This window comes from Vidua chalybeata, chromosome 7, assembly GCF_026979565.1.
Source record: "Vidua chalybeata isolate OUT-0048 chromosome 7, bVidCha1 merged haplotype, whole genome shotgun sequence".
Lineage (NCBI taxonomy): Eukaryota > Metazoa > Chordata > Aves > Passeriformes > Viduidae > Vidua > Vidua chalybeata.
In genome coordinates this window covers 34854478-34871872 of record NC_071536.1, presented here as the reverse complement: position 1 = coordinate 34871872, position 17395 = coordinate 34854478, and the positions used below count along the sequence as shown (strand labels likewise).

The following is a 17395-nucleotide window of genomic DNA, read 5'->3' as shown; positions in this document are numbered from 1 at the left end:
AATTAAAAAAAAAAAAAAAAAAAGAAATGCCAGCAGAGTTCCTTCAAACAACAGTTTTCATTTAGCCAGTATTCACCCTCCCCTGGGAGTTATTGGAGAAATCCTATTTTTATGCTGTCTGCACACAGGTTGTTCACACCTCCTCATTGTCACCAAATTTATCATTCCCACTCATTCACCCTAATCATCATTTAACTGGTGAAAAGGAAAATAAAATGGCAAAAATGTTGGGGGAGGGGGGGGGAGGAAAAAAAAATATTCCAGCATCTCGGTTTTCAGAGTGCTTTTCAAGGTTTCTAGGAGGAAGAGGGCTACAGCCAGACTGGGAGCAGGGTGTGATGCTCAAGTGGCCCCAACTCCCAAAGAGCTGCCACCCCATTGAAAGCCTTGAGGACGGTGTGACCAGGCTCCCTGTGCCCCAGGGAACTGTTCCTCAGTTCCTCCACAGCTGAGCAGCTGATCCAAGACCTCTGTTCCCTGCTGGTATGTCAGTCACAGATGTGCTTTTCTGCAGGACAGGACCTGGGGAGGATGGCTCAGGGATCTTTATTTCCTCCAGATGTTGTGAACCAACAAGAAAAGCAAGTTATGGTCACAGACAGCACGGCCATCACTAATACAGTCACCTCATTAGAGTAACTTAAGTTCCACTTCTCCAAATTACAGGATTAATGAGAGCTTGTTTCCAAGCAATACTTGGATCAGCACTTGGAAAGCAGAACTAGGTTTTGTTTCCAAAGCTTGTTTATTTGATTTACAACCCCAGCATGGATGTCCCGATGCCATTATCAAAGTATGTCCAGCACATACATAATAAAGATAGAGCCCTCTATTTTTAATAATGAGTAGTTAATGCAAATTATGTAAAAAAAATTCTTATATGAGAGGTTGAAACCCATGTCTCCCTGACTGTCTCCTTCTAGGTAAAACAATTGCCAGTGCAGTATTTTCTGTAAAATCTCCTTCCCACTCAAGTAAATGCCTGGATTTTTATTTTTCATTTTTTTAAATTTTACTCCCTGGTGACATTCCTCCTGGAGGTAAGGAGCCTTTTCAGCTCTCTAAACAGATGGATCTTGAGTTAAGAATATTTGTTCAGTGATGCTCAACCCCCATGGTCCCTAGGAAGTATTGCCATCACCTCTGTCCTCTTCTGAAAACAGACTAAAGGGGGTTTTTGAGAGCCTCCAGCATTCATCTCCTGGGACCACTGAGGTAATTGCACTGAAATTTGAGATCAGGAAGTGGATGATAAGGGTTCTTGAAGGACTATTTGGTATTATAACCCCATTCTTCTCATCCAGCCTGTGGATTCCCTGCTCTACACCACTTGAACACAGCACAGCTCCCTATTATTTAGGAATTCCTATTATTTATCTCAGCAGTCACCATTTTTTAACAAGTTTTAACATTTTTTAACCCAGTTATTGCAGTGGATTCATAGCCATCTCCCAGGTCATCCACTGACCACCTGGCTTGCACAGGTGGGTTTTGGTTCCAGTTGGGGCCTGACCCAAACCTCACTGAAATCAATTTATTGTGTCTCTATTACAGACAGCAATTCCTGGATCAGGCTCTTGGTTCCCTGTCATTGCTGCATCTGATCAATGATTTACATTTATTGTGATTCTTATTGATTTTGACAACAAATATAATATTAAATACAGAGATCTAGAAGTTAAAAAAGATTAAGTGCTTAAGGGTATCTGATTTAATACAAACATTATTAAGATAAAACTACTAAAATAAAATCAATCAAAATCTTATTGGGGAATGAAAACCAAAGATCCAATTCTGAGAACAGCATAAGAAAGTACTTTTGCCCATTGAGTGGGAATTTGGCTTCCTAGGGAGGAATCCCAGAATTCCTTGGGGTTGGCTTTTCCCACCTCCCTTAACTCTGACTAGCATTATTGTATTTTCTTTATTTTCAGAATAGAGCCCTGTGCAACTCCTTTACAATAATTCATGAGTCATTTGTGGTTTTCTACATGTAGAGCAAACACATTTGTATTAGAACAGAACACTTTATCTCCTTGCAGCTGAAAACAATATTCAGTAACCTCTTCAAACTGAAATTCAGACCCATCAGTGGAAAATGCAATTCCCACTTTGATAAACATGGCTCCTTACCAGAATATTTTTTCCCATACAGCTTAGAATATTTTAAGAGAAACAATTTGTCTCCACTACCTACTCTAAAAAAAGGTGTTCAGGTGTTTTTATATAACCCCAGAATGGTTTGGGTTGGAAGGGATTTTAAAGGCCACTTTGTTCCAATCCCTGCCATGGGCAGAGACACCTTCCACTAGACCAGGTTTTCTTCTTTCTTTCCTTGAAAATTTATTACAAATTTTGACTTAACAGATGACATGAAGTCAGTATATTTTTACTTTTTTCTTCTTTCTTTGTTCTTCTGCTCTTCCACAGGACTTGCTTGTACTGCACCCTGATTCAATGTAAAAACTCAACTATGACTGTAGGCATCTTTCATATTCAAAAAGATCACATGCAACTTATATTAAGAAAAATAGTAATTTTTCCATAATTTATCAGCCCCTATCAAACATTGGCCTCTACTACTTATTTCCCATTTTAAAGCTCTGAAAGACAATGGATGAGAATCAGTCAGGCACAAGTGAGGCGAATGTCTGGGTGATTATTTCAGTTTTGTCCTTTATGCATAATTTACTGACTAAATAAAAAAAAAAAGTGAATATTAGCAAGTCATCTTATCAAACCTCCTCAGGAAGGTCCATTAGGCTTAATTATAAGAACGATAATTTGTCCTGTTTTAGATCCACTTATATCTTTATGGATCTCCCCTCTGTCTTGATGTCTTTGTAAAAAAAAAAAAAAAAAAAAAAAAGATGTAAAGTTCCCTTAACCCTCCCCTTAAAAACATTTTCTTTAAATATTCCAAGATGTTACTCACAGTCTTCCTACCCAGCACAGTGCTGACAGGCACACAATGAATCCCTACTTTACGCTGTGTCCTCAAGGGAAAAGGGTTTATCATGGAGATCGCCTGTCCTGCCCTTTCTGCCCTCCAATAGCTGTTCTCCAGGTTGCTTAACACAGCTCAGCCCACAGACCTTTGATATGCTGGGGCTGGTGTCCAAATGCACCCTTTGGGGAGGAAAACTGGGGGTGTGCACAGTGTGAGTGGGGAAGTTTGCAGCACAGGTCCAGGCTGTCAAAATACACCCACTGAGAGCACCAATAGCGCCGTAACTGAGGCTGGCTTAGAAAACAAACAAAAGAGGAACTCCAGAACCGCGCGGCGTGTAAGGGCTGGTTCTCTTCCCATCTTTACACCAAAGAAATTGCTTTGCCTGAATATGATTGTGCAGAAGGAAGTTTCTAAAACAGCACAGCCCAAAGCAGCATGCAGTGCAGCCTGGATTACTTCAGGTTAAATACCCTTCAGTGAATTTGTTTAAATTACGGAACTGGAGAGAAAGAAAAATCTAAATATTCATAACATCCCCAACAACAGACATGCAGCAGCAACCACCACTGTATAATTAAATAAGTTATACAGCACAGTGTCACAGCTGCAGCAAGGGAATGTGACAGAGAGGAATTATAATAAACTCAGTTACTTAGAGTAATTTAGGCACTTATTGACCTTCATGTCAAGAAGCACTATGGTGCTAAAAGTAATTTTACATAGAAAACTCATCTTTTCTCCTCTAGAGTGAAACCACGTTACCCTGTGGTCGGCAGCTGTTCCTGGGGGGGGTGATGGAAGTCCTGAGCAAATACTCATTGCTGCATGGAGAAACAGCCGCAGTCACATGCCTGGTTCCCCAGACTCTGACCCCACCAGCCACATGATCTCTGGGTTAACCAAAAACCAGGTGTATATATAATTATTTCTCCTATTATTATCTTTTCTTTTGTCGCCGTGGCAAAATTTAAAGCTCTGATTAAATTAAGAAGGCACCCCTCTTCCATATGGGCATGGGAAAATAAACACAGCTGTAATGAAAGTGGTTTTAGACCAAACTCTTTCTCTTTCGTGAAGGAGACAATCGATAGCAGAACAGCAAGAAGCCAGCAGTGTTTGCAATCACATGGCAGAGGGAGTGGTGGGAATTTACACAGAATGCAAATTTGCCAGGGTGAAAAACAGAGGAAGAATTGAAGGTGAAATTAGGAACGAACAGAGTTGATATCTCTCTCTTTGCTCTCTATAAACATTATCTCAAACCAGCCATGTGTTTGCTCGATCCCCTCCATTCAAGCTTGAGTGACACCCATTCCTACACACAGCTAGAACACAGGAATATGTACCAAGAAAAAATGCTTCCATCAGCTTCTGTGAAGCTTCAGAGGAGGGTTAAAAAAAAAAAAAAAAATATATATATAACAGAACTGTGAGGAGAGATATAGGGGCAGGAGAGTCAGAGTTGTGGACTAACAATGTAATTCAGAGACATATCTCCATCCTGGAGTTCTGTGTGCCCAGACCCCTGCAGTAATGCTTGTTTATTATCTGGATTTCCATTTTCAGTAAGCACCAATAGATGTGACACTCTTGAACTGTAACATTTCATCTTCTTTGCTAGAAAAAAGCCCAACAAAACAACCACACAGCACACTTAATATTGACCCAAATAGAACTGACCTCTATCCATCAGTTCCTGAAGTACCATTGCCCTCTTTTGTACTGTCAAATGACTTTTTCTGGGGCTTCCTACTAACTCAGCTTGTTTACTCCACCAGCAGGACAATGAAACTTTATCCTGCCAGGAGTCTGGTCTGAGAAAGAAGCAGGAGATTGGGGCACTTCAGCTACTGAAGCAAAAGGAATCCAAAGTCAAACGCAGCCCAAAAGGGTATTTATTTCTTGTTTGGTTGGCCATTTAGGTCAAACCAAGCTGAAATACACTGCAACTTTTCAATTTGCCTTTGGAAATAAAACTGCAAAATAGTGGAGTGAAAATTTTCCCACTGCATTTCCCTTTGAATGAGCATCGTGCATTTTAACCTTGATTGTCAATGGTGGCAGGAAAGCAGCTGTGCTGGCAAAGGCCATATGCTTGCAGACTTTTATGAGAATTGGAATATTGACCCCTTCTTCCCAACTAGTCTGCTCAACCCTTCCACTGGAATGAAAGGAAAACAGAGACAAAATCCTTTGCCCCTAAATTCAAGGCTCAAACATCAGCAAACACATAGCCTGGATAATTTTTTTTTTTTTTTTAGCTGCAGAACAAGTAAAATGATCTGGGTTTTTTGTTTTATTCTTGGTGTTTCTCTTTTTTTTTTTTTTGTGTGTGTGTGTTTTTTTTTTGTTTTTTGGTTTTTTTCCTGTGTTGCTGTGAAGCAGCCAGAGGACAGGAAGGGGAGAAAGAGCTGCTGAAAGTTATAGCAAGACCAATCTACAAGGGAGTGAGGCCACACGAGACGGGCAAAGTCCTGGTGGGCACAGGTCTGTGTGGCAGAGAATGCAGCCGAGGGCAGCTCAGCCCTCACCCTCTCAAAGGAGCTGTTAAGAGCATGATGGGAAGGCAGGAACATCTGACAGACAGTTTAAAAAAGAAGAATAAAAGGAGCTCTGTGTCTCTGTAACTAAGGGCTGTGTGGTGTGGGATACTTGGGGCAGAGAAGGGATTGAGGGGCCAGCAGAAAAACACATTTCCCATACCAGCAGCTTCCTTGCCTCATAACCACACTGAGCCATCCACTGCCAGCCACGTCCTCAGGTGTGCTGAGAGTGCTCCATCTCAGCCTCCTCCCCAGTTATTTGCTGTGCCCATCTGCCATCCCTCACTGCCCCTCCCAGACTGACCAGAGACCACTCAAGCCCCAGCCTAGGGAGCCTTGTCCCTTGACCAGAAGGAACTGTGTGTGCTCTTACACAGGAGCACCAGTAAAAGTTGTAACAAATTAATTTAACAAAACATATGCCTTCTTCTGAAGGCATGTGACAACAACAAATAACCAAGGGCACCCTAAAGCAAACTCAGCCTGTGCCAGATGGGATGCCAGGACACTGGGTCCATCAGGTCATGAAAGCTTGCCTGGGCACTGCTAGCCCTGAGCTTTCTTGCTGTCAAGAGGATAAAATGATTCAGCAAACAAAGGAGGATTCTCTCTAACTGGAATAGACAGGTCTTACCCACAATGAGACGGCCTGGAAGACCCTCAGGCAGGAAAACTGTGGTTCTTACAGTCAGGAAAGGAGCAGCAAAGCAGTGACTGTGCAAGCAGCACACACTGCACCTGCAGCACAGAGCTCTGCTCAGGCACAGATGCCTAGAAAAACCAGGATTGTCTGTACTTACAAGGCAAGCCCCACAGCTATTTTTTAAAGCATGCCATCTGCACCTTGTGATGGCACGATGCATTTCACCTCAGGCTTCACAGCAATCGCTCAGTAAACAACAGCATAAAACCTTTGGTCTCCTCCCTGCTGAGCTTGCTATAACAACTTTCTTATCACTTTTGTTTTCTCTCCACTCCATCAACAGCCCTGCTCTGCCCAAAAACTCCTGTTACTTCAGGTCACATTTGTGACCTGTGTGCTAAGGATGCCCTACACCTACCTGCACCTCACTTAACAGATTCTCCTCCCTCCCTCTCAGTCCCAGCTGGGTTGCTTTCTCCTTCTGAAGTTATTTGAAGGGAACATATATATTTGACCTTTTTGCAGGAGTGGATTGCTCTGGCTGTCTGATTTTAACTTTTAGTCTTCTGATTAAGACTAAAAACCCCTCAGTCCATTAAACTTTACTTTATAGAGACTTCACTCCCTATAATGATAATCCACTGTTTATTTTTTTATTTATTTATGAAGCAGTCATTAGTAGCTCCTGCTAAATAATTAATTGCCTTTGGAGTAGCCAAAATGAGCTCCTGAAACCTTCCTCCTTGTCTGAATGGATTTTCCCTATTTTCTTTTCAGTCAGACTGTTAGGCATATCTTATCTAAACAGATATGAGTTTTTTCCTGTTATGTGACCTGCTCCTAGTATTGTTTTTCTTCAGGCTCTATATTAGTAATGATTTTCATTTCTTTCTGAGTCATTAAACATAATATTTGTCCTTTAAAATCTATTCTCAAAGTAGTGGCTCTATGAAAAAAAAAGAAAAAAATCACAGGAATAAGAAATTATTTACTTTTCTGTAGTAACATTTAAGGAGAACTATTGCACTGTTGCACTGATAATAGTAATACCCAGAGAGGGACAATAAGGGAATGAGAGTCAAGTGATTTCCACATAAAAGAAGCAAGAGCAGTAGCTCCCCATGGCTCTGATAACTCCATGGTAGCTGCAGCAGCAGGAGAACACATTTTGAATAGATGAAATTTCCTTGTGTCTCCCCAAGTTAGCTGCTGCTAATAAAAGATGACTGTAGCTCCAGTGCCCTCACCTGCATTTCCAGGCTGGATGCACACATACATTGTTTTGGGTTTTTTTTTAAAGCCTATTGCTATAAGGAATGGGTTTTCACTGTTGTTGATCTTAATGTTTTGCAAAGAATAAGAGATTTCCCCCATCTCTGGTCAAATATTTGGTCTCAATGTTTGCTCTGGATAAGGACAAGGACAAGCAAGGACATTTTGAGTGTTTTTTATCAAGGGACAGGAGGGGGGACGTGCCTGTCCCTTCCTGAAGGAGCAGTAGTGTGATGGTCAAGGGGGCATTTGAGAGACTGGAGAAAACTGGGGGACGTGGGACCCCCTTTTCTCACGGCAGCTGCTTGCTATGTGTTATAAAACCCTAAAAATCAAACTGAGTGCCTTGGGGATGGATTTCCATCAACCTCCTAACTGCTCTTTCTGCAAGGTTCTTTTAATAGGTGTTTCTGTATCAGGTGTAGCCTCTTTCTACCTAGCCACAGTTTCCTTATCCTGCAGGTGAGCAGCTGCGTGTCCAGATCTCACAGAACAACACAACCACCAACTTCTCCATCTGCCTGTGGCACATTTCCTGCCTGTGGTCACAGAGCTTCTGAGAAAGGGGAAATCAGACAAATCAGACACCAGCTAGGAGCCAGATGCAATGGCATAACAACACCACCTCACTGAGAGGCTTCCCACAACACCAGAACTTTCCTTTTGTCCTAAATGTGTGTGTAGCACATCTTCTATGATGCTCCTCACACCATTGCAGGCTGACAAATAGCTGAGGACATGAACTGAGCTGGGGCAGACAAACGACCCTGGTGACTTTCCTCTCCTTCCCCCTTCCCTTGTTTGCAGCTCCATAAAAGTAAATGCACTTCACACTTTTCACTCTTGTTTTTAAGCTCTTGCAGCAGTTGCCACCTGGAAGAAGGCTCAGGGAGGCAGGAAGGAAGAAAAGGCAGGATAGAAAATAACAAGCTGAGCTTGTACTATATGTGGGCTGTATGAAAAGTGAAATACAAAAATAAAATACTAAAATAAAATACTAAAATAAAATACTAAAATAAAATAAAATAAAATAAAATAAAATAAAATAAAATAATAAAATAAAATCCAAAGGCCACACATAGCACAGTACAGGTTAATCACGTAGATCTGGACCCTCCAAAAGCTGGAATTGCAAAGCTGGTTTAAATTGAAATAGCGCGTGACTGTTCTGGATGGCCTGGAATGAGCAGAGGAACCAACAGCACATGAAGGATGGTGACAGGCAGAAAAATGGCGTGTGACACCTGAGGGAGGCCAGCAGTGGCTTAGGAAGGGGATATAGTCACACATATCTGTGATAAGAAACCCTTCTGCAGCTTTCTCTCCCAGCGGGTCTAACAGCACACACAGAAACAGCGGCATTCTGAAAATCCTGGAGATTGGCAAAGCTGAAAATCCTGCAGAACTCTCATACCAAATAACATGAGAAAAGCAACAAGCTTTCAGGCCACCAGGGCACAGCATGGCTCTTGCAAGGGGCCAGAGGTGAGGAGGAAACCTTGAGCTTTATTCACAAACCCAGCAGGTTGCGCAGGAACACGTCAGTACCAAACTCTGTCCAGAAGAACAAACAGGTTCTTGTGCTGCTCCAAGGAGGTTTTTGCTATCCACACACTCACTCCTCCTTCCCCCAGCCCCAGAGTCCAACCTCCCAGCCCTCCCTGAGCACAGAGTGTATCTTTGCTTGATTCACTAATAAACTGATTAGGCAGCAGATCAGACCACAAACCGGCCAAGGTTTAAAGGAAACTCCAACATTTAACTCCATATTGATATTTATAATCCCCAAATAACCCTTTGTTTGCCCCCTTCCTGGTTCCAGGTGGTGACTCAGCAGGCACAGGGCTCCATTAATATTCCCAGAGTGTTTCCTTTGCACTGGCTGTCTCCCTTGTGCTGTGATCAGACCTATCAGGATGTGGTGAATTGCTCTGAGGAAGGTTACAGGTCTCCATAGGGACTGCTCATGATCTTTGAAAAATGCATTTCCCTCTAGCAAGCTATAAATGCTTAGGAGAGTTGCTAAAGATCACTCAAAATAGATTATTGAACACTTTGATGCTGCACTCTCATTTTGTGTTATCATATACTTAAAGTATATTAAAAGATTCCCTAAATGCCAAGTGCATTTGCCTGGAAGAGATTTGTGTTTTCCAAAGCCAGAAGAAAATATCTTTGTATCATTCCAGGATATGCAATACTATTTTCTGCTATCCTGCAGAACGGATTATAAGTGTTTGACAGTACTTTTCTTTTTTTCCCTTTTTTCCCTTCCCCTAGAACCACTGACTGCTCTGATAGACTTTAGTTAACTTCTTTGGATTGTTTTTTGCCTCACTAACGGTCTGCAGTCAAAATGAAAAATAAGAACCTTCTGGATCCTGCCTTGATAAGGTCAGGCTGTAGAATTTTTCTTTCCAGCAATTTAGCCAGGCTCTCTCCTTGCAGAATACATTTACTTGGTAATAAACATCTCCAGACAGCCGGGCTGTACAGACTGGAAACAATTAAGCCAAAATTAGGGAAAGCAGCACATGAATAAGTATTTCACTTTTCAGTGAAATTAGACTGAAAATTTCAGGAGCAAAGAAAGCAACAACATTTTCAAATTGTATTAATTAGACAGATTTGTAAAAACCTGTGCTCATGCAAGTACTTTATGCATATTTTAATATCAAAAGATGAAGAAAATGTGCTGGATAATCACAAGCCTTTGGTGCTGTCCTGCTGTGGTCAAGCACCAGACACACACAAACATTTAGGGAACATAATTCAATCTCTAGTAGGAACAACAAAGAAGTTTAGTCATATTTCTTTGGCTTTACAAAAGGAACTCTGCTAAGCAACAGGTTAAAAGGGTTTGTCTAACTAAAGTAGAATAAGATTAAAATGCAGTTTATTCCAGAAATTAATTAAAAGTTTATGAAAAGTCTCATCTCTCAGAGGAACAATGAAATAAATGTTTAGCTGTCCCAACTTGTTAGAGACAAGTAAAATTCCTTTGTAACAACCCAGAGTTTTTCTACCATCACAAACACTTCACCAGATCCTAAACTCCATAGATTTCCAATTTTTGCATAAAGGCACTTATTGCAAATCCACCACCTCTTTGCATGCAGTAAAACAAAAAGCATTTGTTCTGTTATTTTTAATTAGTTTATCCTCCTACACCTTCTCTGTCCAACATCCTCAAATAGTTTAGATGTAAATTCTTAAATAATTTTGAACTGAAAAATTACACATCATGTTTGTGACATCATTTGGTGTGATTTTGTCAAGAGTCTCAAAACTGGCATGAAACTAAACTTGGTTTTAGAAAGAACTATTTTTTTTTTTTTTCAGTTTGGAAAGTTCACAGCATTTTCCAGAGGAATTAATGAACATTGCTAATAGCTTGATTCAAGTTATAAGGCATTAGGAGGACACAAGCAGGAGGAAAGGCAATATATAACCTTTAGATGGAACAATTAGAGATCAATTATTAGAGCCAGAGAAGAGCATTTGAAAGCAGCTTCTTCATTAATCAAAGATTAATCTCAAATTAGAGTGTTTAATTATTTGCCACAGTTCCTTGTATTTTCTTCTGCACAAGAAAAAAAAAAAAAAAGAAAGAAAAGGCAAGGTCTTTTTGAAAGCTGCTAAGTTTTGAACATTCAATTTTAACATTATTTTAAACCTAAAATACCAAATATTAAAAAAATAGATAACAGTGAAATTGCATAACTCAGGATATTACATTGAAGATGCACAACTGATGATTTTTATATGCTAAATCTGTTGGGTTCATCTATTAATCTATTTGGATGTCCAGATACCTGGAAAAATTATTTTAATACAAATGGTAATAAAGGGAAAGATGGGAGCATCCTATGCACTGTAGTGACCTGGGGCAGGATCCAAGGGCTTGATGCTAGATTTAGATTGAATTTGTAGATGGCTGAGTTTTAGATTCTCAAACAATTGAGCACATCCAAAACCTCGAGTGGGAGGCAGCATCACCAACAGGCACAGGAAGGGTGCTCAGAGCAGCTGGTGGGCAGAAAATGCTGGGCAATGCTCCAAATGGGAGCTGCAAAACCTGCTGGAGGCTGGGTCAGGTTTACTTTCTGTCCTGGGGTGACTTTATGATGCTCAGTGTATCCTCATTCATCTGTTTAGCCCAGAAATTTTTTTAAGATAAACTTTAAGATTGGTTCTGAGAGCAAAGTGGGGGGAGGAGAAGCGCAGAGTTTGTTTTCAGAAGCTGCACTTGCTCCTCCACATTCCTGTGATGTCTGCAGCATGGACAGACAGCAGGACAGGGCTCTCCTTTGCTTTTAGTTAGTTTTTAGCTAGCTGAGGCAGAGAAGTTCCCTGGACTGTGGTTTTTCTTTTTCTTGGAACTGTTTAAACCTGCTCTGGACTGAAGAGCACCGGCAGCTCGCACCTGTGGCCCACCAGGCTGGGCCTGGGCCGCGGCATTTCCTGATAAGAGACTGAGTGAGCTGAGCTACAGCCCACCAAGGGGACTTCTGACTTTGTCATCTCTTTTACAGCAGCAAAAGGTTTTATTATTTAATATTGTTCATTTTTTTTTTTTTTATGCTGGTGAATGTTAATAAACAGGCTTTTTCCACTTTTCTCCAAGGAAATATTTTCTCAAACCAGTTAGGGGAGAGGCTGCTTGAATCTGCTTTCTAAAGGAGCCCCTTTGGAGGTTCTCTCCCAAATTTACCCTAAACCAGGACACCTCCCCTGGCCTGGTGGCCACCACCGATCAAATCAGCAGGGACATTTTTAAGTCCTGACAGCTGAGATGAGAGCTGGGAGGAGATACAGCTGGAGAGCAGGAAAGGCCTTCTGCAAACAGGGATTTTGGACTAACGCAGAGCAAAGAGAGCTCTGCAGTCCAGGCAGGTGTTCAGTGTGGCTCAGGAGGAACAGCTGCTGCTCATCACCAGAAGAGCTGGAGCAGGGCAGGTCCCTGCTGAAATACCCCTAAAATCTCCTATCCCCACGGAGCACTCTCCAGTCCCAGGGCTCCGAGGAAACGCCATCTGCTCCTGAGGGACAGAGCGGGCAGCCTGTGCCTGCCACACTCGCCATCCATCTCCCGGGAGGGAGAGAAATGCTTGGTGACCACAGCACCAGCTGTCCAGGGGGCTGTGCCCACCTGATTCCTGCTCATGGATCTTCTCAGGAAGCGTGTCCCAGCACGATGCCTCAGCAGTTTTTCTTTAGTGACAGCCAGACACAGATGTAGATCCAGGCTGGGGGCCCAAGCTGTTCCCTTTATGAGATAATTTTCTTACACAGACACTTTTTTCCTCTTGGCCAACCCCATACTCAGGCCACAATAAAGCTATTTTATGTCTTTATCCCTTTGTAAGTTGTATCTTGAACTTGGATACAGACTTTCTTTTCCTGGATGACCTTGTCTCCTTTCAAGACCCCATCCTTTGTTGACCAGGTTAGGATGACCCCAGGCATGTTCAGAGTCATTCAAACTAGGTTTTTATAATCATTGAATCATTTAGGTTGAAAAGACCTTAAGATTATTGAGTCCAACAGTTCCCCCAGCAGTGCCAAGTCTACCATTAACCCATGTCCCCAGGTGCCACAACCACACACACTTTAAACACCTCCAGGGATGGTGACTCAGGCACTGCCCTGAGCAGCCTGTTCCAGTGTTCGATAGCCCTTTCAGGGAAGAAATATTCCCTAAAATCCAATCTAAATCTTCCCTGGTGCAACTCGAGGCCGTTCCCTCTCCTCCTGTCCCTGTTCCTTGGGAGCAGAGCCTGAATCCCCTTGGCTGTCCCCTCCTGTCAGGGAGTTGTGCAGAGCCAGAAGGTCCCCCCTGAGCCTCCTTTTCTCCAGGCTGAGCCCCTTTCCCAGCTCCCTCTGTCAGGTCCCTCCAATCCAGCTCCAGAAGATGCTGCTCTCTATGCAGTCACAACATCTTTTGCACAAGAGATAGTGGAAGATACTCTTTGCTAAAACATGAAAAAACAAAAGCCCCTTTCATTGCCCCACTAGTTTTTGCCTCAGGAATGATTGTTATTCTACAATCTTATGTTAATGAAGCAAAGGCAAAATGTGCTTCCTACTGGCATGAGCTGAAGTTTATACCAGACAGAGATTTTGAAAGACAGAGCCCATAAAAATGGTTTACTGACATATGTGCACAGGCTGCACATTTCTGGCAGAAAGCAAGTCTCACTTGACCTTGGAGGAAGGGGTTTCCAAAAATTTAACACCAAGGGTTCATCCATGTGTGTGTTTCCACCAGCTCTACCTGTCTGTGAGCTCTCCACCATCCTTCTCCCATATAAGTGTTGAAAAAAAGAGGTCATGAAGTCACATTCAGCTGCAGAACTAAGTTTAAGACAAAATTTTGCAGCAGGGTGCATTTTGTCATTATGGAAGTTCAGATCCTAAAGAATCCCAATATCTCCCCACAACCTGTATGAGCTTTGACAAACAATAAAAGATAATGATTGCATTAATAAAAGGCACTGAAGCTCTGGTCAGGATTTCAAGTTGTCCCACTCTGGTATACATATTAACCTACCTTTGAACCTTTGAAAATAAAATGACCAAGAAGACCAAAAAAGCCAGCAGTCTGGCTATTTGAAAATTAGCTGCATACCTGTTGAGGTATGTCTACAGTATATCAGGCTGAACCCAAAAATATCCTCCGATATTCCTCTGCACTCCACTACAAAAGCTTGAAAACAGAGTTTATTACAGCTTTACTAAAGACAGCCCCATAATTTTGATGTCTCAGGGGTGAGTGGAAAGACACATCCCTGCAGGTTATCCCTAACTCTTATTAATCAATACCTAATTTTGTTCTGTATCACACAGAAATATTACTATTTTCAAGCCTCTCAGAGTACAGCTAAGATGCAGCATCTGCCAGGTAAGAGCCAGTCCTGCCAGCCAAGCTCTCAGCCTCACCACAGGCTTTTTCTACAGTTCCTCTAGTGCAAAAGATCTATAAATATCACCAATAAAAACTCTTTCATATCTTCCTAGTGTAAGTCTTAGGGATTTCACTGCTGGAGTAATACCCTGCCTCTTCCAGAAGGTTATTTTTATGGGGGAAAACAAACAAACAAACAAACAAACAAAAAGACAAAAAGTTGAGCTAAAAAACCTCAATGCCACAGCAATTACTACTCATGAAATCAGTCAGAAACCACTGAGAGCTGCAGTGATACCACTCATGACTGTGCTGAGGGTGGAGTGGCTGCTCAGCACTCAGCACAGCCACAAACCCAGGTGTTCCTGCTCCTGCAGGAGATATTGCCCTGCAGAGGGGCAGTTCCCATCAAGAAGCAGCAGTGACCCCATGCACAAAGAAATTGTCTCATGGGGTCCATAGGATAATAAATTCTGAATTAAAATCTTGATAATAAGTAAGGAAATTGTATTCTGGGAAAATATCCATGATGGAAACAGCCCACCTATATGTGCATACAAATGGAATTTTATATTTAAATATGAATGTTTTAACACCAACTCAGTAAAGAGGGGGGTTTTAGTTTTAAATGGTTGCTATCAGATGCTGGAACAATTAACAGCCTGTTGTGAAAATGACATTCCCTAATCCTCTCTTTCTCCTGACTAAAGAAGGACAAACGTGTTCAGCAGAGAACACATACACCTGCATAGGAACATTTTCTAATTATTCACGTGGCTGTAAATGATCCCTGGCATCTTGTAACATGATGAAAACTGAAGATAAACAGTAAAAGCCACTGGGAAAAGAGTGCAAATCCTTACCCATTTCCCTTGAAATGAAACTTTTGGCCTTGTTATGGCAAAGAAATAAAATTGAACGCACAGTTTTATGAAGGTTTAAGGTCTCCTCTTGTGTTGGCCACATGCTTCCAGCACCTCTCTTGTGCCAATGCCAATTATCAAGTTGTTTGAAAATTGTTTAAAAATTAATTTTCTACCTTTTTTTAAATTTATTTAATCTACCTTAGCTTTCAGTTTATTATCTAGCTGTCCAGAAGGTCACTCAAAAGTCAGACTGCTGGCTTATGTGGGAGAAACATGGATGTTTGCACAGATAGAAAAGGGGTGAAGGGATGACATATTCAGTGCTAACTCAGACCTTTCAATCTAATTGCAAAGCAGAAATTGCTGATTTACCCTCACCTGAGGTAACAGAGATGCCCATATTACACAAGGACCCCTGCAATCTTTCATGGTGTGTTTGCACCCATTAACTGCAGTGCAAAACCACACAATATCATACAACAAATTGGTTCTGTCTGCAAATGGGAGAGACAAACTTGTTAGAGAAGATGGAAATCTCTGCATTTCACTCAGAAACAAGTTTTACAGCTTAGCCATAAATACCCAAAAATCTTGCTTTCTAATAGAACTGTGATACAAGTTAATATATTTTGTTTCTAGGTGGCACATGAAGTAGAAAATCCGATGTGTCCCCATGGCAGACTTACAGCTGGAAGATGCAATGGTTATTTTTTTATACAGTTTACCTGCACAGGAATTAAGCTCAATCTAGTGCCAGCTGAGAATTAACTCAGTCCCAATGTTTATTGCAGCAGCACACAAAATAAATTAAATCATATCTGTATTGCCATAAAGTTATGGTATATAGTTTTGAGGTGGCAATGCTAAATAAATATTTATGAATTTCTTAGTATGGTGGGTTTGAATAACAGTTACTTCACAATTTGCTTTGATTAATTTGCTGATGGAAACATTATACGTTTTTCTTATTACTTCTGTTTAATGGAAGAATATCTTTATTGTCTTATTCTATTTCAAATAATTGCGTTATACTGAGATAGCTTCAACAATTCACAAACCATTCAGAGAAAAAGCCCAAAATGAATGCAGTTATTAAAGTGACATTAAGTGCTTTAATAATAATTTTTGGTCAGGGCAGATGTGTTATAAGTAAATTCAAATGCTGTATTAACCTTAAATTAAAAAACCAGAAAAATCGCAGTCAGCAAGAAAATTGGATATCTTACCAAACTTTGCTTTGCAACTTCTGAATTCCCTGAGAGGATTTTACTGGAAGTGATACTTAACCTTTAGATGTCGTGATCCTGGAATGGCCAGGTGTACACTTCTACATCCAGGCCAATTATCTTCAATTAAGCAATAAATGTGCAAGGCTTGTTCAGTGCCAGTAGAAATTCCCCAGATTTATACCACACCTTCAGAAATACACTAAGAGTTAAAAAAACAGAATTACCTTCCAGTAAGATCTTAATGAAATACATCTTTATGTAACTTCACCATTTAATACTTTTAATTTAGATTCATTTTTTTTAAGTTTTAGATCAGCCTTAAAGAATAAAACTGCTTGGTTGTCCTAATTTGAAATAGAAAGCATATTGCTCTAGTGCCTTACAGGAGTGTCTTAATTACCCACCACAGATATTTCTCCTAGACAATAACCATATAAAAGATGAACATGTTGAGTGTGTTCATTGTAAAACAACAAATTTTTTGGAGCAGTTCATTTTTTTTGGAATTTACTCTAAAAGATTGCAATCACCTACCCTGCAGGAACAACAGTAATATATCTGCAACCCAGCTTATTCACGTGGTACTTTGGGGGATTGTTTTCGAAGAGGAAGAAAAAATAGACAGAGACACATGCTGAGAGTGTTTTTTAAGATGCAGCAAAAATATTATTTAATTTTCCTCAGAAGTAACATATTCTGCTCAGGTTATTTAAGTGATCAAAATGCATTAATTGCAAAGGTATAACATAGGGGCTATATGGGTTACCCTGGTGTTATCGGGACACAAAAGAAAACATCCAACAGGTGGGAGAAAAGTGAGATACAGTGCTCTCACTGATTTTAATGGGGTGTTTATGGGCCACTTATATCACACTTTGCTTTATAACACAATCCCAGAGCGCACAGAACTTTTGAGATTCCCAGAAATGCTGTTGTGCTTTCCCTGACCCAAAAAAAAAAATCTGAGAATTTTTAGTGTGTA

At 40.9% G+C, this 17395-nt stretch overlaps 1 protein-coding gene across 3 annotated transcripts in view; it reads right to left on the bottom strand.

Annotated features, from left to right (window-relative positions):
• Window positions 1–6314, bottom strand: part of KYNU (kynureninase) — a 61189-nt gene extending 54875 nt beyond the window's left edge. The window contains exon 1 of one of the 3 annotated variants that reach the window (XM_053948318.1): window positions 6297–6314. Coding sequence is in view for 1 of the 3 variants with exons in the window: in XM_053948316.1 (XP_053804291.1) it covers window positions 2936–3019 (84 nt within the window). In the remaining 2 variants the exon portion in view is untranslated. Of the gene's footprint in view, window positions 1–2935; window positions 3020–6296 lie in introns of those variants that run through there. The other 2 variants (XM_053948316.1, XM_053948317.1) reach the window with 2 other exon arrangements.
• Between the last annotated feature and the right edge of the window lie 11081 nt (window positions 6315–17395).